This window comes from Haliaeetus albicilla, chromosome 16, assembly GCF_947461875.1.
Source record: "Haliaeetus albicilla chromosome 16, bHalAlb1.1, whole genome shotgun sequence".
Classification (NCBI taxonomy): Eukaryota; Metazoa; Chordata; class Aves; order Accipitriformes; family Accipitridae; genus Haliaeetus; species Haliaeetus albicilla.
This window is the reverse complement of record NC_091498.1, coordinates 30,207,219-30,228,193: the sequence shown is the minus strand read 5'-3', so window position 1 is coordinate 30,228,193 and position 20,975 is coordinate 30,207,219. Positions and strand designations below refer to the sequence as shown.

General features: G+C 38.5%; 1 protein-coding gene across 12 annotated transcripts in view; it reads left to right on the top strand.

The window, feature by feature from the left end:
• The window catches only part of SHANK2 (SH3 and multiple ankyrin repeat domains 2), a 363,547-nt gene that overhangs the window by 130,469 nt on the left and 212,103 nt on the right, over positions 1–20,975 (top strand). For 11 of the 12 annotated variants that reach the window (XM_069804140.1, XM_069804146.1, XM_069804143.1 and 8 more), the window contains 2 exons: positions 4,018–4,327; positions 8,783–8,952. In XM_069804140.1, coding sequence (XP_069660241.1) covers positions 4,018–4,327; positions 8,783–8,952 — 480 coding nt within the window. Of the gene's footprint in view, positions 1–155; positions 537–4,017; positions 4,328–8,782; positions 8,953–20,975 lie in introns of those variants that run through there. The other variant, XM_069804147.1, reaches the window with a different exon arrangement.

The following is a 20,975-nucleotide window of genomic DNA, read 5'->3' as shown; positions in this document are numbered from 1 at the left end:
TGCGGAGCGCCGCTGCAAAGTACCTTTTCACACCTCGCTCCCCCCTGCCCTTCGTATATATGAATTTTTGGCCCCCTCGGAGCTCCGGCCGCCCGCACCTCCCTCAGCCCCGGCGTTCGCTCCCGCACAAATGCAGCGCTCGCGAAAGCCAGGGTATCTGTCGTCTGCAAGGCTGTGGCGGTGGTGTTCACATGACTAATGCTGTGAAAGATAGCAAGATTTTTTTTTTTTTTGAGCAGCTCCAGTCTATGCACAGTTGGCTCCCAGCTGACAGACAGAATGTGGGGTGGGCTTTGTCACCAGAACGCTGGGTACTGCTTGCCCAGCTATGCTCGCAATTACACAGTGCCCAGAAACCTGCTGCTTATGTCAGGGTGCAGGCAGCCTGAACACATAGAAATTGGGTAGCTTTATTTTTTTTTTTATTATTTTTTTTTGCCTCTTTCTTCCCAGCAAAGGTTATATAATGAGGGGATTGCTGCTAAAGTAAAAAGGGAAAATGAAGTCTTTGTTAAATGCCTTCACAAAGAAAGAAGGTAAGCAATGAAAGCAGAACACTTTGATGTTTCAGACCGGTGTTTTCTTGTGTACATTTAATATGACTGGCTTAGTGACTCTATAATTAATCAATTCCTGCAATTTCTTTTTCAAAATTATTTTGTGTTAGACAGTCCATTTAGGTAGCTGATTATTAAGGCTGGGTGTGACTTTATTCATTTTAGGTTTTTCTCTGAAGAGTCAAGTAGTTATAAAAATGTGTTTGTTCCCTAAGAAATGCATTTGAAGACATGTAAGGAATTTCCTAGGTGAATTTTTGTCAGTGAATGGTGTAGAATTGCCCCTTCAGATGTATGAAATGCCAGGAATAGAATTCTGAGAGCTGGAGGAAGGATTAAATGGTACTTTCAGGTATGATTTTAGGGATGATAATTTTAAACTTTAGGGGCATGAAATTAGTTCAGACATTTTTCGTGTCATTTTTTTATGAAGTGTTTTTCCCAAACAAGTTTTGCAACAGTTATACTTACAGTTCTGAACATGGTGAAATATTAGGGAAAAAACAATGTCCAACAGGGGTTAAAGCGTGGACATTTGCATTTCATCATTTTGTGTTGTAGTTATTTTTTTACTGTGAAAATAATATAAATAATGCCTATAAGAAGCAGCTAAAAAAATATCCACCCACTTACAGTTTGCAGATTGCTGGGGAAAAGAAACAGTTGGGTGGAATATTAATCACTTTCGGCACGGAAATGCTTATTTTTAACTCTTTCTATAAAAGATTTGTGTTAGACATACGTCAATTGGTGTAATTAGTTGTCCCCTTTCCCGTTTGTTTTCTGTAGTAAAGGCTAATTTTGCTTGTAGTTCTCTGCTTAAGAATAGAACATTAATAGCAAAGCAAAAGCTAACTCCTAAATGGTCATGTCAAATACTTCTAAGGTGTGTAAGGGCAAAAGAATTAATTTAATCTGGTACCTGGAGAGTGTGTATATGTACAAAACATACCCCGTTTCTTAGTAGGAATGAATGTGCCAGTTTTGTGTTTTCTAAAATCTGTTGGTATAAACGTGCTCAGCAGTTCTCCGTCCGTCCTGTTGCCGTGCCTGAGCACCGTGCCCCTCGTGCTCCCTCCCACTCCTGCCAGGAGATATCCCACCAACCTCTCAAAAGTTACAGTAAACATCCCCCAAATGTTGGCAATATTCAGCTTTATCAGTCTGTGGCTGGAAGGCTCGGCAGTCTGCTTCAAGTGTTACCTCTTTAAGGTCATGAAAAATTCAAATCTAAGGGTCAGATCCAATTTTTACTGAAGTCCAAGACAAACTTTGGTGACCCTAAGGGAACAGCATTAGACCTTCGGGTAGCAAACCTGTATATGCAAAACATTCCCTTTTTTGTGTACTTTCTCCTTTACCAGAATGATTACAGTAGCTATTCTGCTTTATTGTACCTGGGAAAGGTCCTTGTCTTCAATGAAATAATTTCTAGAGCCATATTCCAATGGCAAAAATACAGGAAGGCACAAAGGGCACGTCTATGTCACATACATCAATCTAGAGGATCTGTATAGGTCAATTTTGGAAATAAGTGCTGTGAGTTTTCTTTAAGTTAGTACTAACTGGGGCTTTCACTGTGACATTTGAAGCACCAAGGTGCTTTCAGTGACATACTCTGCTGCTGTGAAACCTTAAAAAAATATTAAATATGAAAAAACTTGGAATATTCTGAAAGTTAGACAGCTTCTAGCATAAATATTGGACTTCTATGCTTTATCCCCTTTAACAGCTTTTAAAGACTACTTCCGTTATTTCAGCCTTGTTTCAAATGAAATATGATGGAAATGAATTTAAAGACATTTCTCTCTCTGCGCACTGTTCTCTTGTGTGGTTGTTCTGATGTTGTTGAGCTATTTACCGTAGAAAGTTTCAGCTCATTAGAAATAGGATGTTATTTTAAAATATTCAGAATCGCAGTTAATCATAAACTGATTCTGGTGAAAATTATATAAACCCTTTTTTTACTAGCAGTTCCATCTTTATGTTATAAATATGCTTTCAGTTTTGCTCTGAAACCTTAAATTTTGCTGTGTTCTCTCAATTAAAGGCTGTATTTCAAGGCAGGACAGATTGATTCCTATGTATATTCATATTTATGTGAATTTATTTACTTGCACAGTATGACAGACGTTCTTATTCGGGGTTTTGTGTGTTTTTGAAGGGTATTGAATGCGTAGACATTTCTGGCACTTTATAAATGGCATTTACTGGCACTTTAGACATGTAGGATGATATTTTGTGGGGCTTCTTTCCCAACTGAAATATGATTTTTTGAAAATTACAACAGCTCAATAAAGTCCTCAGAATAAAGCCTGGCTGCCTTTTGTTAGTTATACTCCTGTGACTTTTCAGATGTAAATATGTGCACTTTGGATCAAATCCTGCGACCCCATTGAGTTCCACTGAAATTAATGAGAGTAGTTGCATGAATGGGGACCAAGGCAAGTGTGAGTTTTCGGGGTCAGATCCTTTATTACCTTACAATATGGGTAGGAAATCCCATCACATCTAGTGATAGCTGGGTGCCTTTTATTAGGAAATTTGCCTTTTGAGTTGCACTTGGAACTAACTGACCCACTACAGTGAGAAAAGGAGATCTGGAAAATGTAGCGTCTGCTTGTACAAATTCTCGTATGACTGCAGCACTGTACCAATAACTGATGAAAGGATGGGCCCTCTGGTTTGTATTACATTTTTATTGCCCTTGCTTTTGTTTTCTGTTATGACTGTTTCATTAAGTAGTATATCGCAGCCTTTGGGTACAGTGATGTTCTCTTTGGGACACAGCACGTGACGAAGTGAGTGCATTACCCTCGGGTGATATGTTCTATATACAATAGTAATAGATGCAGTAGAAATGCCTAGATTAGAAAGAGAGGAATACCTAGGGATTATAGCAATGTAATAGAGTTCTGCCAGGAGAAGAACCTATGTCCTCAATTTTTAACCTGGAAGATGGGGATAAGGTGACTGTTAACACTACAGACTTCAGGTTAGGCCTGAACTTGCAATGGAACAAAATTCTCCCAGTTTGGTTGCCAATGGGAGAAGGAAGTTAGAAGATCACACATCAAAAATTCTGCTGATCAGCCCTCTTCTGTGGCTTTCTGATTGAATATGACAAGATAGTATGAATATGAACTTTTTGAGACTCAATATTGACAATAATGAGGTGTTTCCCGTTTCCCAGGCCATAGTTCAGACTGTTAGCAGACTCATGCCGCCAGTGTCGCCTAACTGTTTATTAAAGGCAATAAACAGGTTAACGTTGCCCAGTTGTTTTCGGTTTTAATGATGTTTTAAAGATAATGAATTCGATTAGCGATGCAGGCAAGGTACAGTTTCTGTCTCGGCAGAAGAAACAATGCCATATGTTGCTAAATCTTTTTATGGGGTGGTAAACACATATGAATGGTGAAATCATCTGAGATTACCCTGGATGTCTTTCTTTACACAGTGCCCTTTAGAGAGGCTCCGACCTATTCAAACAGAAGGCGGAGACCCCCAAGCACCTTAGCAGCACCTCGGATCTTGCTTCGTTCCAACAGCGACAACAATCTGAACATCAACAACCTCCCTGAGTGGTCAGCCTCCTCCTCTGCTTCTTCACACCGCAGCCTTTCACCTCATCTACTTCAACAGATGCAGAATAATCCTAATGGAACTGTAAAAACTGTGGGGAGTTACACTCCATCCTCCCGGAGCCGGTCGCCATCCCTGAACAGGCTGGGGGAGGATGCCAAACGGCAGCAGCACAGGCACATCAGGTGACTTTTTGACTATTTGCACAGCATGAGATATCCCTAATGGCATCATGCTGGACTGCTATGTTCTTTTTTTGTTATTTATATGCCCCTTTTGCACTCTATATAATATATAGGTAATAAAATCTCAGCACAGTGGAACATGTCCAAGTGTGAATGTTTTAATTGGAAGCTCCAGTCAAAGCCAGCTGTTTCCTCATGGAGCTCCAGCAGCCAGGCAGGCTTTAAAGTTCAGCAAAGCTCAGCAGTGACTGTTGAGTTTGCAACTCCAAGTCAAGGTGCTAGTTCTCAAGATTTTGTAACACTTGAAATAATGATTGCTTTTAACAGAAAAGTAAAATGTTTCTGAGATACTTGATCCCTTCATGAAACTACTGGTCATGCCTGAAACCTATGTTGGAGCTGCTCATGGGTGATGGAGCAGAGACTGTTTAAGTTCTCCCTTCTGTAGATGTGTGCCGAACCAAAGAGTAAAATAGGGGGAATAGCTGGGGGGAATAAGTGGGGCTGTGTAGGAGGCTGGCCTAGAGCAAAAGAGGCTTCTTGAGCTGGTGGTGGTAGATGTTGTGGGCTTCTTCCATGATTATCTTCGCTGCCGGGTTTTGCATTCCCTATGACTTTACTGCTTTTCCTTTCCTCTTGAATTACAAATGTGATTTAGCAGGCACTCTCTGCAAATATCCTGCAGCTATGTCCCAATGGAGAGCAAATCCTGACTAATTAGAGTGTTGTAGGTATTGTAAGTAATATAATAAAACAGAGGTTTGTGTCTAAGTTTTGATCACAGGCGGGGACTTTGGCTTTGTGAAGCCACTGCCCTGTGAATAGGCGATTGCAGCTTCACTTTGAGGAGGACTTGGGAACTGCATCTGTCAAGTGTCCAAGCGATGGAGCTGCACCAGGACGAGGGGTTAAAGTGCAGGGCTGCAAAAATGAAGGGAGGCAGAGCTGAGTAGTGATGGAGAGAATTAGAGCTTAAATGTTTTGACCAAACCCATTTAATTCAATGGTCATTTAAAATATCAGGCTTTGTCTGTCCTGTTTCCTAATAGCAAAACCCATCCGCTGTTCAGAGTAAAAAAGGACGTGAGCATTATTAAGAAATGCAACTGTTGGCCTCTCTTTGTCCTTGTAGGTGTAATGGATCTTTACTTGAGTTTTCAATTCAGTAAAACAAAATGTCATGTTGTTGAAGCTGTCACCTGTTACCATGCACATTCTTCTCTCCTTGGCTGTAGGCACCCAAACTGACAGGCACTATTCATGATAGTAACAATACTGCTGGAGAGTGGAAATACGGCACAGTGTAAAAAAAGTTGTCTGAAATGTAAGAATCACTGGAAGGAACAGGATGCAAATTTCTTATGCCAGCGGTTTCATGCAGTAGAGCAAACTCATCTTACCTTGTTGTATGTTACAATAATAGCAAAACCTCATTTGGTTATAATTTGGGTGACACTTCCTCACAGAGACCCGTATTGGCTTAAAACCAGGTTGTCTGTAATGAGGCTTCGCTTAGGTGAGGAGGTGGCTGTGAGGTGCTTTTCAGAGAACGAGTGTTCCCATATTCCACTGGATACTGCTGATACCACCAGTGGGAGGTTTTACCTTAGAGTCAGTGATTATTTTAGCTGGAAGGGATAAGAAACACCTTTTCATCAATATTCCTGGGATAACGCACTTCCAAATTCTTGAAGTATAAACAAACCTTTGAGGCAGGGGGAATGATTAAAAGGTTTTTTTGAATAAGCAAACATTTATTTGCTTTGACTTTATTCAGCCACTTTCCTCTTCCCTTTCTGAAAGCACGTGATTTTGAAAACTAGCACAAATGATAGCAGAAACCAATTTAATGCCTGAAATTTTGTGGAAATAAAATTTTGGTCTTTCTCTTAGTGAAAGAGATCATCTTTCACAGTATCACAGCTACTTAAACTGCTACCCAGCTGCAGGGTTTCGGATGTATGATCAGGACTTGTTTCAGAGATGTCCAGAGTACATGCAAGTACTGAGAAGAGAGCTGGAGGCTCTCTAAATTTAAAGACAACTAAAAGGATTTTGTTTGTAATTTTTCCTGCAAGCAATGCCTTTTCTTGCCACAGGCCCATTTTGCAGTCACGAATGGCACCTTACATGACACTTTCCTCACAGATTTTGTTTAACTGTATGACCACCTACTTACCGTCAGCTAAATGTGGGAATTGTTGCTCTCTCTGCTTATTATTTGCAAATAATACATTCACCACGAAGCTGTTGCTCCCCTTAGATGCAAAAGCCCTTTTTGACATAGCAGTAGATTGGGTTCTGGAGCAGAAGCGGCCAGAAGGGGTGGGTTAATGGGGAAAGGTTAATGAGGTTTGTGGGGTTTGCATTGTGGAAAGGGGCTGGAAAGTGATGCTGGAAGGGCTTCATGTGATCTTTACAGCCTGTGTGGCTCAGGTGATTATCTTCTCATGAGGCTGCTGCTTTTCATCCCAGACTGGTTTTGGAGGGAGGCTGGGGGAGGCAGGGGAACTGGCAGCCTTCCTCTGGAATTTGGCCCATGATGATTAGCGAAAGGAGGTGCCAGCACAGCCTCAGTCAGGGCTGAGCCATCAAGGGTGGCCACTTTCTTCTGGGTGAGAGGGAAACATATCCACACGTCTTCTGAAATCTCCGCATCCTCCTCCTGCTCCTTCATGGCATGAGACTTGCTGGGCTGGCAGCCCAACCTGGGGACAAGGAGGGAGAGAAAAGATCTTTTTTTGAAGAAGTCATCTTTCCCGTTTGCAGCCCTGATTTCCATTAGTAAGCCTGTCTCAAGAGCAATGATGCATTTGGTGCGGAGGTTAAATGTGCCGTTTCCCCCTCCTCTTTCAGTGAGAGAGAAAATCAATGTATCTTCTGGGATAGGAGTCCAGAAGATGCTGGGATATAACTTTGTGAACAGCTGCTACCTGGCTGCTACTACACTAGGCAGAAAATACAGCTTGAGCCAGGTGGAAATTGGATGTGTAGCAAGTTTATAGATCCAGATTTTTTTATGGTGCTGTTTCTTTACGTATAAGGAAAAAGGATTGGAGCAAAAGAACTGAAACCCAAACATCATCTTTTCTGGTCTTCCTTTAAACGACTGTGAGAGCTGGCTGAGGTTTCTGATGCAAACTCCATCACAGACATGCAACCAGAGCTCACTTTTAAACTCTTAAGTAGGGCTTATCTTTAGTTGCACCTGTTCACATTAATAGAAGAACAGAACAACAAGGGGGATGCTATTCCAAACAGTAACAAAGTTACTGCAGGAAAATGGAAGTGTTCCTGATATGAAAGATCCACTGTAGTTGTTTCTTTACCAGACAACTTCTTTACCTATATTGAGAGCCTTATTGACTCCTATTTTGGTAGGAGATTTGTTAAAAAAAAAGGGTGAAGAAACACTAAACTCCAGCCTTCGTATTTCATTTTGCTTATAGCAGTTTGAGATCTTTTCTTTCTCCTTACAAGAAAGTAAGCGGAGTGTTACAATGCTAGATGACCATTAAATAATTCTTCTTCCTTTGGTACCCTATCTTTTTCCTATAAATCTTTATGAATATTCTTCTTTCTCATGAGTATTTTCTGTTTCTAGACTTTCTGTGTAAGACCTCAAGTTTTTATGTTGGTTTTCTTTTTAAGGTTGAATAGTAGCATATTACAAGTTTATTATGATATCTCCTATAGGTTTCCCACCCTCTTTAATATTTGCCTGTTTCTCATGTTATATTTTTGACAGTTCGCTCATTTTTCCAGAGGTTTAATAATGATCTTATCTATTGTTCACTAGCTTTCAATAATTTCTTCTTTATACACCATAAGTAGATTGTGTGTTGTTTGATGACCTATGACTTACCTGGGCACACCACTCTGAAGTCATTGGGAGAGCTATGGATTGCCAGCAGTCAGAAATGGTCTTCTGGAGAATATGTTAGCCATAAGAACCATGCTTTGAGGAGATCTAAAATTTAGCTCCAGGCCTTGGAGTGACAAAGTAACTTGATTATTCAGTCCTTTCAGTTAATAATTCAGTTGTCAGTTAATGTTACAATATTACAAAGATACCCATTCCTACCAATAATTGTAAATACAGATGTTTTAAAGCCTTTCTGACAAATTGTGATGCTTGTGATGTATGATTTGCCTATAAATTTTAAGCTTCATCAGGCTCTGTGAATGTGCAAGTTTAATTTGCAGAAAAACTAAACACTTTAGTGTTACATGTTTTCTTTTCTAGGCCATCGTGGTCAGGTGGATATTGATCATGTTTCATGCTGAAAGATTTCAACCATTACAAGCATGTGTTTAGGATGAAAACCATGTATTTTTTCTGCAGGGTTAGGTGTATTACTGGAAGACAATTATGTTATTCACTCTTAATTTAATCCTGCTAATGTGATGGTTATTTTAAATAACCAGTTAATGCTTTTTAATTTCAATTTCCAGTGCCGTTTACAATCCTAGTGCCAACAAGGATACTCTGTCTGCCTTGGATTATCAGGGTCCAAAACGCAAGCTTTACAGTGCTGTACCTGGAAGACTTTTTATTGTCGTAAAGCCATATCAACCTCAAGGAGAAGGGGAAATTCATCTGCACAAAGGAGATAGAGTCAAAGGTGAGTATGTAATTAATTTTGAATAAATGTTTTCTTCTGCTAGACGGAAATTTTATTTTAAAATTCTCTTCTATTTCAGGGAGAAAAAAATATCTGCTCAGTAGAAGTGCTTTTATGCATTTGTTTCTTTACAGGGTATTTTACTCCTAGAAGTATTTTGTAACCAATGCATACTTAGCTACCATTTTAACTGTTAAGTGACTTCAAAGTACTGCTAGAATTCAGAAATACATGCAGTAATAGCAGCATTGTCTTTTACACAGAGCACGTAATTTGCTTCTGTAGTCATTAGAGAAAGACAACTCCAGGGCTTTAAAAGGTTGTAAACATGTCAGCTATCTAAGCAGCTCAGGAAGAAACCAGGGACAAGGTCAAGCCTGTTTCAAGCCCTTTCCTCAAGGAACAATTTATTGCTTAAGTAGGAAAAGTCCCCTCGTGAGACTTAGGATAAGTAGGTAGGTAGAACCTACTGTAAATATTTTGGGGAGGAAGTGTGGCGGTGCATGTATAATTTCTGTCCACTGGTGCACTTCCCAACTAAGAATATGTTAAAATCAAGGCCAACTTTGTGTTATTACTTTGAAGACAGTAAGTATGCCCAGGTACAGCTGAGAAAGTGGGCAATGTGGTTTACAGGATTGACCTTCCTCAGGGTGCATTGTTATGCGATTTCAGCTGTGGTTTTGCACATCCAGGTAAAACTAGTCACGGAATAAAAAGACTTTCTGCTCAATCCATACAAACCAAATACCAGTTACGAAAAACAAATAAAAGGGAATAAATTCAGTGTCCTAAATAAAAGTGTTAAGCAGGTGAAAATTTCCTTGCAACTGAAACTACTTATCTTACAAAGGAAAACTTCAAATATCTCCCCCCTTGAGCCTGCAAACAGTAGTTGGAAAAAAATCAGGGGCCATTAGAAGGTATTTTTGTATTTTTATTTTTGGATGTGGCTGATTCTGAAGCGTTTGTGGGTTTAATAATTTTTGTTAACTCAAACCTTCAGAAGGTGTAGAACAGAAATCTGAAGAATGCTGCACTTAAAGATAAAACATATGCAAGATTCATTTTAAATGCAAGGATGAAGGCAGAAGGTTAAACTTAGGAGAGCTGGTGATGTCTGTAGGGCTGAAAAGATAATTTTGCAGTTCTGGGAGATTATGCCCTGATCAGGTAGGAAGCAATGATTATGATCTAAAGAAAATAGTGCACGAGAACTTTTGGAAGAGCCTATATGAACACTTCATAAAACATTATAAAAGTGCCCAATTAATGGAAGTTATCTAGGCTAGAGTAAAATTAATAGAAGGCAAGCAAAGCTCTGAGGTTATAGAATTTCTTGGGAATGCCAAATATGAAATAAAATTCAAGTCATAATAACCAGAAGTTATCTTCAAATTGACAGAGCTTTGCATGGTTTGGGAACCAGCTTTGCTAGCATCCAGTATATAAGAATAAATGCAAGAGAAGTAATGCATAAAAGCACTTCACAAAAGCCTTCAAGTGTCAGAATAATGGGTACAATCTAGAGAGAGGTAAAGCTACATTATGAGTAACTTTCATGCAAAAATGTAAAGCAAATTAAAAGGAAATGTGATCTTTTCATACCTTTACAAAAGAATACTGGCTCTTGGGTTAAAATTTGAAGGCCTGGGGTCTTCTGTATGGAGTTCTCACTGGAAGAGTGAAGGAAAAAAACACTTGAGAAAGATGCTTGTTGGTCAATTACAAGAAAAAAAAATGTTGCATGTAGTGGAAAAAACAAAATATTAAAAAAAGCGAGACTTAAGCACACCCCAGAACTCTTTGCTTATTCATAATCTCAGAAAATTTAACAACACTATGAATAATTGCCAGTACCTACAAAGGATGAAATTTTGGGCGTCATGAGTGGTACTAAATAACTTTCTACACTGAGTGTGTTTACAGAGATCTAGGAGGTGCCAACAGATTAAGAATGAATATGGTTGAGCACCATCATCTGTTCTTGGGGAAACGTTGTACACAGTTGTGTTCAATTGACTTGTTGGATTTAAAGATGTAGCAATATTTTTGTTTACATAGAGGATGTAAGATCAACATGGATTCTTGTTGTCAGAATAAAGCCAGGCAGTTCTGGAGAAAGACAAGACAGAAAATGTGTTCCCTGGCAAAAGAGGAAACAGTGCAATAGGTTGCTTGGGATGCTGAATTTTGGAGAGGCATTCGTTATCTGGCTGCTTGTTTACATTAGAATTTGAGACTATTATATTCAAAGATATCCCAAGAATAAGGGATTTAAATTTCAATGAAGAGTTTATTATTTTAAAAAAATTAGTTCAGGAGCCTGTGGTTCTAAGTTATTATGACAGTAACTGGAAAACAATGCAAGAAGAAATTAGTCCACTTTTCAAATCTTCTTACAATAGTATGATCTAAACTTGAGACCAATGATTTTTGTGGGGGACACTAACCAATGAATGTCAAAATGCTGAAATAGAAAATGAGATTGTGTCTGGTCTGTGAATTTTGAATCTTTATTTATGGGGAAACTGTATATTTACTGAAACTGACTATAAATTAATTATTACCATTAGAAAAAGGGGGACATGCCCATCCAACATCAAATCATCCCTGCAGGGATTATTTTTTCAGCTTCAAGTATATGATTTGCACATTGAATTAAAATCTGGGAGAGGCCTAGCATTTGCAGGCACACTTGTTTTAGAGGATTTTATAGAACTTTGATGCAGTAAAGTCCAGTGAGTTTTCTATACATGTCAGTCTGCTTTTAGAAAAAGTTTAGAGAAAGTGAAAGTGTACATAGGGATTGTCAGTGTTACTACTTAGAATGAAATCTTGTGAAGCGTAATTTAAGGCCGTTTGCAAGACAAGGCTGGAACACCGTATCACAGACTCCCATTGCTAATCAAAGGAAAAACTTCCAGAAAAAGATCAAATCGTATTTTGTGTTACCATGTCAATGGTTCCTCAGTAGTCACAAAAAGTATGTCAGAGTGAACACAACAAGGTCACGTAAAGAACAAAGAGTCCAGGTAAAAAGACAGTGATGCTTTAAAAATGTCTCAGTTGTGTAACAATGTTGAGGAAGCCATTCAAACTCAGCATATGTGACAAAAATCCAGGTCCAGTTAAATCTGGATTTGCGTCCCTGTTCCAGTCAAGATGTAATTATTTATACAGAATAAAAAAAATTACTCCAATGTGAGAGATCGATAGGCTCCCTCTCCATCATCCAAAAGCACAGGCAGTAGAGCTCTTACAATCCTCAATACTTTTTACATGCTGTGCAAGTGCCAGAACCCCTGGCTATAAGGAGGTCCTGCTTTTTTTCCTCTTTCTGAGCAGAAATTCCACTTGGTACTGGATATATTTTCTGTCTTTTAGAGGCTTGCTTAGCCAGACCGTGATCCAGTCAGCACCGAGGTTTTGATTTTCTGGGGGTACACATGCCTGTTTGGGGTTTAGCGACTCACTGTGTGCAGTGCTTGGAGGAAACGAAACAACATTAAACCCCATGGAATTAAATTTTTCCTCACTTTGGAAACACCTTAGCGTCACATTTCAGAAATAAAAAAGCTTTGTCCTAGCCCCTTTCCTCTAACAACTTGGTAGCTGCACTGTTCTGTATAAAACATTGATGCTAAAGTACTGGCTTCTTGGATTGTTTGGGGGGATTCAGACATGTATTGGCATTTGCTACGGGATTCTGACCCATGTTCAGTCTGACCGTGGGGAGATGCTCATCACATGTGCATCCCATGAGACTAATCACAGTAAAGATGTAGCAAGGCATTTATTACAGGGATAAAAGCCCAGAACAACATATTAGAGAAAGGGATTAGCTGGGAAATGTTTTTATGGATTTTCTTTTTTAACTTGGTAGAATTAGAAGGGTCACAGAGAGGGATGAATTCCTAAACTCTTGATGAAAAGTGCTTTCATCAGATGAAGATGAGGCAGATTTTTTTCTTCTTTCTAAAACCGCTAGAAGTGCATGAGTGAGAATAGGTCACTGTGTATGATACAAGGAAACTGCTCAGAGAGAGCTGTGAATGGGCAAGGTTCAAAGAAAATGTAAACCAAACAAAATGGTCTTGTATTAATAGGATATTACGAAGCCTGTACAAAAATATCTGTTTTATTTTTAGTTGTTAGTCATACATACTGACATCATTTGTGTGTCTGCCACTCATGAGAGAAGGGCCATGGCTGTTGTAAAAATAAATCTGATATCTTTATTTGTACAAGAACAACCCTAAACTTATGTTTTCACATAAATGAAGAGCTAGCTTCATTCCTCACTGAAACACTTTTAACATATTTTGTTTCTTTCTTCATTTTATATCTAAAAGTCCATAGCAATAAATCTGCCACAATCCAAACACGCACGTATCTATAAAGTATCTGTAAAATGTATTTTATTCAGCTTTTGTGTTGCTAAATTTAATTCTTACACTGCAAATCAAGTGGCCTCTTTTATAACAAAACTCAGATGTATGAAGAGAATGCAATACTCCAAAGTTCTTTGTGAGTGGAGAATTAGCAGTTTTCTGTGTCACGAAGCTAAAGCAATACAGAAGTAGCTGTGCATCCTCAAGAAGGTTACCTGTGATTCACATCTGTACTAGCACACCTTGTCAGAAAGACATGAGTTCCAGGTACCAATCACCATGGTGCAGACAATCTCCAGTCACTCAGAAACAAAACAATCAAAATTGCTTTCAGAATCTCTGATATATTAAAACATACCTGAAGTGCATATGAATTATCCCTCACTGACCTAGAAAGAAAAAACCCACATGGTTGCCTGTTTCGAATACTTCGAGAACTTTTGAAGTCTCATCCTGCTCACAGTTTCGTTTTTCTTGTCTTTCTATGTGTTTTTATTACAGCGTTTCCATTTGCCATGTGATTTCTAGTTATTTCTTCAGGTGTCGGGTCCCACATCCTAGTGTAGTTTGGCCATGGGTGGCTTCCAACCATAAATTTTTACTTTCCTTTCTTATTTTTGTTGCCTGCCCTGATATCACTATCTCCTCTCTTTCACCTGGAAGGCAAACAGAATACAGGGCTAGCTCTGGAAGATGCTCAGTTTCTTTAACTCTTACTATGATTAAACAAATTTTCTAGTGCTTACTATCTAGAAAAATGGGGAGTTATTTCAGTATCTCAAATATGCTCCAACAGACTTTTTCATGAACCTTCTCAGATGCCTTCTGCGCAGGCACAGTCTGCGCATCTGAAAAGAGTTTACCCCAACCGAGGTCTGTTCTCAGCTACATTCTCCAGGGTAAGAGAAACGGTAGTAATTCAGTAGTAGTGAGTCAAGCATCTGTTCTAGGCAGAAAGTCAGTAGTTCTCAGCATTAGAAATATTGACCCTTGCAACACTACTTTTCTTTCAATGCGATCTCAGCCAGTAGGGCAATCCAAGTATATCTCTAACATTTTCATTTCTTGCAAAATCTACTTGTAAGTCATTTTGAAAAAGAAAGATTATTAAACCCCTGCTGAGCTTGAAGATATTGCCAACAGGCAGTGCTTGTGGGCGGAAGGAAGGTTGGTCTCCCAGGCTTTTGCGCTTGTTAGATTAGTAAATAAAATATTGGAAACGGAAGAGCCTCAGAAATGTTGGTTTGTTTCTTCAAGAGCATTTTGTACCTTGTGTGAGTAAGTGTGGCAGCAAAATTTAACCTGAGAGGTTTGCATAAGCATTGTTTTGCTACTCTTTTATATGAAGGATGAAATTAATGTGAAATGGAATATTAATCTTACCCAGATTCATTGGTCCATTTTGCCTCCTTACTGTCTCCTGACTTGATCGCTTTGATCTAAATTCCTAACAAATAATTATGACTCATCACAGATAACAACCTAACTCATTTCTTCAAGTTACTTGAAGGGCAGGAGAGAGCTGTGCTTCAGACTGATATATGGAAGTATTGTAACAAAGACAACGACTTGCTCCCGCTCCAGCAGGAGAGCTCGTTTTGCTGTCAAGGCTGCGAGAAAGTGATTAGGACGTACGAGCATCCACAAATCCCCATCGTCTTCACTCTTGACTACTTAACGGCAGCCTTCCTTTGGTAGTCAGTAACTGGCCCGAAATATTCAGGAGACAAGGAGATACCAGAAGACTGAGAGGAGCTGTGAATGGCATACGAGCACACTAGCATAGCCCGACACAACAGTACAGGCTCCAGATCTAAGTTGGTTTGGGACCTCTTCTCAGATTAATGCTCCCTGCTCTGCATTCCCCTGACCCGTAGTTTGGGCATCACTGTGGAGAAGAGCAAACTTGACTCTGTCCGCACCTTCCTCAACAGAGGTGGTGATCAGTGTTACAAACGGATGGATTTTTCCAATGCTTGATTTCTGTCCAAAATTCAAATCAGTGCAGAAGAATTTGTTTTTATGCTGTTTTTCTCTCTCCTGCACTTTCCCCAAACTATTTAAGAGACACCCAAATAACAGGAAAAAGATGATCTTCATAGAAAGTTGTTGTCAAAAATAAAAAAGGAAGAAAAAAAAATATACAGGGCCAAATCTTGAACAGCACAGCTCATTCAGTTCTATTTCAGTTGAGCCATATTTTCTCAGATTTAGAGGATTATGTGCAGATTATTGTATTTGTAGATTTTGACGTAGTATTTGCTCTGTTCATAGTCACTGCCATCTTCTCAGCCCAAGGTCCTTTTCCTGAACGTTGCTTGTTTGCACTGTTTCTTTCTTCAGAAAGTAGTGGTGATAAAAGATGAAAAGCTGTTTTAAGTCAGGATCTAGCCTGACACTGATTGTGGCCGCGGTGGTTTTGGCTGGTGACATCCACCCAAAACCTGAAGCTGAGGTTCCTTAGTCTGACCACCTGCTTGCAGTATGGGTGGCTGGAGAGACTGATGGGACACAGCCAGGAGATGTGCAGTGAGCTCAGGGTATGGCAGTTGGACTGTTAGGAGAAGTCAGACAATTCAATATTGAATTACAGGGAGGCAAGGCAGATTTTCAGCTAAACCAGCAGAGTCACTTGGGTTACAGAAAGGTAAACTCTTTGAAGCCGCAGTTGGATCACACTTTTGTTTTGGCGGCAAAACTGGAAGTTAAATGTAAGTTTAAAAAGTGAGGAGTATTTTCTGTCCGTGTTATTTCCCGAATTTGGTTTCTCTGTGAGGACCCATAGCCCAAGATGGGAAAGAACTGCTGAATTTGCTTCTCCACTAAACGAAATGTCTGTGAAGCCGCAGTCGAATCTGACTGCTCAGGTCAATTATACAAAATCATTAACTGCAGATACGCAAGATGCAATCCTTCCAGATTGTGCGTGGACTGCACAAGACATTTTCTACGTGGCAGCTGGGACACAGTCACTTGTTTGCATGCTGGAGGCCTTAATGTGGTTGTCAGCAGGGCGATAGACAAGGGCTTCCTTTCCAGTCCAGTTGCGCTGATCTCAAGTTATGTCAGTCTCTCTTGATTAGGTATTTGAAAGCCAGAAATGGTCTGCCCATAAGGCAGAACAGACAGATCTTGTTCGTCATTAATCACAGGGAGGGAAGGATATCTATCGGGAGTGAGTAGGGGTAGATAAAGAAATAGAGTAAAATTTAAACTAAAGCCAGATCTTAATAAAAATATCTCTCTTTAAGAGAGAGCAAGATTAAGCTGGAACTTGCGCTGACCTTCAGTTATGTGGTCTGTAAAGTCTGAGTCAAGTTGCACTTCAGATGCAGAGCTGTCACTGCACAGTACTTGTCCCTTAATATTGTTTTCGATTTACCTGGTTGTATGCAAAAATAGATCAAACATTGAATTTTTGTTTACGTTGATATGTACACTTAGGAAATAAGTTGCCATAACAACTCAAGGTTAGGAACATACCTTTTCAAGTTGTAACTATTTTAGGGGCTGTTTTAAGCAAAATTGTTTTTATCATTGAAATAGGTGTTCTTGCATAGATTACCTGTCATTTGGAAGCTCTCCTTCCAAAAGGCAAATAGTTCTGAAAATTTACATCAGACAACAGATATTTCTACAATAGAAAAGCCTAAACTATAATATTAAGTATTTCTGAGAGAAAAAAGTTAGGTTGCTACCCACTGGAAATTAAAAATCTACTTTATTTTTAAAAAAACAAATCCAGAAGATTGTTATATCAAGACACAGAACCAGAGTTCAGATTTGAATTTTTCAGATTTAATTTTTCTTTTTTCTCCTGGTTGTAAAAATGTTCTTCTTTCTCCAGAAGACGATCTGTTATTCCTAATCCATATAATTATTTCTTTTCCCAGGAAAGAAGAATGCAGTTTATATAAGCACCAAAACCTGATTGTAGATATTACAAAGACATTTCAGATATATCCTGTAGCAGCTATAAAGGCAATGGCCTGAATTTGGCTGTAAATTTAACTGATATTTTTGCAAATAACGATACCTAGAATAATTCACTTGTTGAAATTTCAGTATCACAAGGAATTTAGAAATAGTATGCACCATCATTTGATGGAAAAATATATTTTTTGATTGTGGCAGAATGAAGGAAGTTGTAATGTGGAAGAATAAAATTTTTTGTTGTTTTGATTAAAGTGATTTTTTGATAGTATATTGAGTAATTAAGCTGAGTATGTTATATTAATTACAATATATACATTGTCAATAAACTCACAGAAGTTGCAAGAGGCAAAACATCCTATCCTTTATTGGCACTATATGTAATTTTCTTGTGTTTTTCTCTGGACTTTGGCAAAGCAGAATCTGGCTGATATTAAGTATAAAACTTCAAAGACATTAAAATATAAGATCCTGATTGGCACCTACCTATACATATTTTCCTGTTATTCAGTTGTTTGATATTTGTCCAATCTTGATTTGCAGTTTTGTTCATGTAATGGAACATAATTCTTGTTTTAATCTATACTTTCATTGTGAAAAGATATACGAGGATTCATGATGTTACTAGAACCTTAATTTTACTCTTATAACATCAGATTCTTTTTGTAATTCATGTTGTGTGTAAAGAGACTCTGGCCTTCTCTTGCCATAGCAACCACATCTTTTGTTTTTACTAAAAGCAAAAGGAAAAAATACTTGAAATGATAACGCTTAATTATTAATTTTGGGAAAGTTATCCTTTGATTTACCATTGTTATGTCCTTCAGAAAGGAAAATGTTGATTAGAAAATCTCTTGCTGGTACCAAATTATCTATTACAACGTGTCTCTTAAGCACTACTGTGAGAAGGAAAAGACAGAAATTAAGGCCTCATTCTAAAAAAAGCATTCATGGGTACAAAAGATAAATTATATTTTTTGATTTATCCTGTAAGTTCCTGGTTACCCTCATTGGAATACATGAAGTGTTGCCAGTTTTTATAGATAAGTAGATTATTATGGCTTTGGCTCCTGCTGCAGAACTTCTTATTGATGGCACCACCTGAGATCTATTAGAAAGATTATGTCAAGTTTTTTGGTAGTGCAGAGCCATCTAGATCTCATCTTCTACATTTTGAGTATTAGGCCATATGTGCTTATCCTCCACGTCACCAACAATTTGCCTCTGTCTCTGCACGTCAGCTGTATCCCTGGCTACCCCACGTTTGCCTCTTGTGTCATCTTTGCGCCTCTTACAGCTCCACCAGGCTTCCCCTTCCTTTCCTGGCACCCAGAATGATGTTTTTCCTTGATCTAAGTCCAAAGGTACTGTCATTTTGGTTGTAGGTGTAATCTCTAGGCAGGCTTGAACCAGAACTGTGAAGGCTGTCTCCATTCTGGCAATGCCTCGTTTCCCCTTCTGCCTCTTCTCCGTAGACATCAGGTCTTCAAGCAGGACTATGTGTATTTTTGCTTTGCTCTTGCTATTAGCAATTGCTAGTATTTTATGATTCATGTAATAATGATCTAAAGCAGGACTGGTTTTGCTCTGTAGTAATGACTTTTCGCCCTGCACTCACAGATAGACTTACAGAGCAAATTTCTTTTCCCATCTTGATTTGGATGTCTTATCAGCTGGGGTTACCACAGACACATGAAATTGCTTTATGGGTGTGAAATACCCAACTTCCTTCTTACAGTGCAAATGCTTTTTGGAGATGGAAATATCCATGTAATTTGGAGTGTCAAAATAGCAGATCTGATGGCAGATTAATAAAGTACCGAATTAGAGAAGTCTTTCTCAATCTCTAAGTAGTTTTTGTTCTCCCTGTGTTGCCAGTTTGTGGAGTGAAATCAGGACTGAGATTCAGTGCTGAAAGCTCTCCTCAAAAAAAAAAAAAAATTACTTGCAATAGGCATCTTCCATTGTCTCACATTTTGAAATTTCTTTTGGCTGGAGTCCTACACTCACTTTTATGATTTGAAGTTAAATCAATGTACAGTAGGATCCTACAATAATTATAATACCTGTATATGTTGTTAATTAAGTTTTCCTACTTCCTTATCTCATATATGAGAAATGCACTCTATTCTTATGTGAACAGAGGTTACATTGCTAAAAATATGTTGGAATCTGATGAATACCCAATATATATTGGATGAATGAATAGGCTTCTGTTTTATGTAACATTGAATTATCAGATTGACTTTGTGTGTTGATGTGCACAGTTTTTAAACATTTTCAAGAACAACTGGAATTTATCAACGTATTTTTCATTAACTATGCCCCAAATTTATAGTTATTAATATTTTTACTTATGTATTATTTATTTTTTTAATACAAATAAAGCACAGGTCTGTTTTTTTCATTTTTGCTTGCATTTAAATGTAGAGATGAAATATTTTCTGCTTATGTTAACAATGCCAAGAGGTGTTAGGTAACTAAAAGAAAAGGTGTGCTAAAAATTTTTTATTCAGCTTAAGTGTCACTGTAGAGTTGTTGGTGTCTTCCAAGGTCAGTGCCCTCTCCCATTATCCCATAACTTGCTGGGTAGCTATAGGTTTTCTCAAATATGTCAGAAAGCTACTTGATAAATTGTGCATTTGGTACCCATCCAGGTGGAGGATTTTGCCTTAATGGATCTATTTCCTGGGGCTTAATATGTACTTATTGACAGTGATGTGTAAATACGCAGTTCATGAAATCTGTATCTCTGAATTTACTACATTAAAAGGCCTAAAATTGACACATTTAAAAACATTTTTCTGTCAAATATCTCTGTTAATAGATATTCATGCTCTGTAAGTAATACCACAGATAGCTCAGGATTGCATTGATGAAAAACTAGGTAAACTTTTAATTTCAAATGCAGTTTTACAGATCCTGGTGTGTCAAACGAGACTTCTTACCACCTCTTTAGTATCACCAAGGATTTGGGGGGTTTTTTGGCCTATCATTGGTTTGATTTTCATCTTACTGTACAGTAGTACAAATCAAGTTCAAATTCAATGCCATTGAATCACAGCAGTTCCACTGATACAGAGTTCGATTGCAGTCAGGGTCAGGGACTGTGATTTTAAAGCCTGATAAGGTATGGTTTAACAGCACAAAGGCTGCTTGTGTTGGAGATCATCAAAGTAGCTCTGAGCAAGTTAATATCCCTACTATGCTGAAATCCCCTGCAGAGATATTATGCCTGGTCTTGAAAACCATATGCATACGTTAGCAAAGAGATGTGCTTGGGCTAATTAGCCTTGATTTTCAGCAGGGCCAGTTAGCTTGGCTGGCTTAGCTAGCACACAGCTAATGGAGCTGTGCTGCGCTGCTCCGGCTTCCACGGGCTTGGTTTTGGTAGCTCAGGGACCTCCCCACCGAACGCTGTGTTTTGTACAGATGTACTCTGAGGACCCGTGGTGTATGACTGAGCTGCATTTTCAAACAACCTGTTTAGAAGAGCTAACCGTGTTTTTGTTAATAATCTCACCTTTGTTCCAATATTAATGTATAGTATCTTTTTAATAGTACATTTATGTTCTTTTAATATATATTAAACATACAGTGATTTGTAGGAATTTCTATAAAATTGACTTAAACATAATACTTAGCAAGAATTTAGGATCCTTTCATTACTGTAAAGTTGCTTTCTAGTAAAAACAT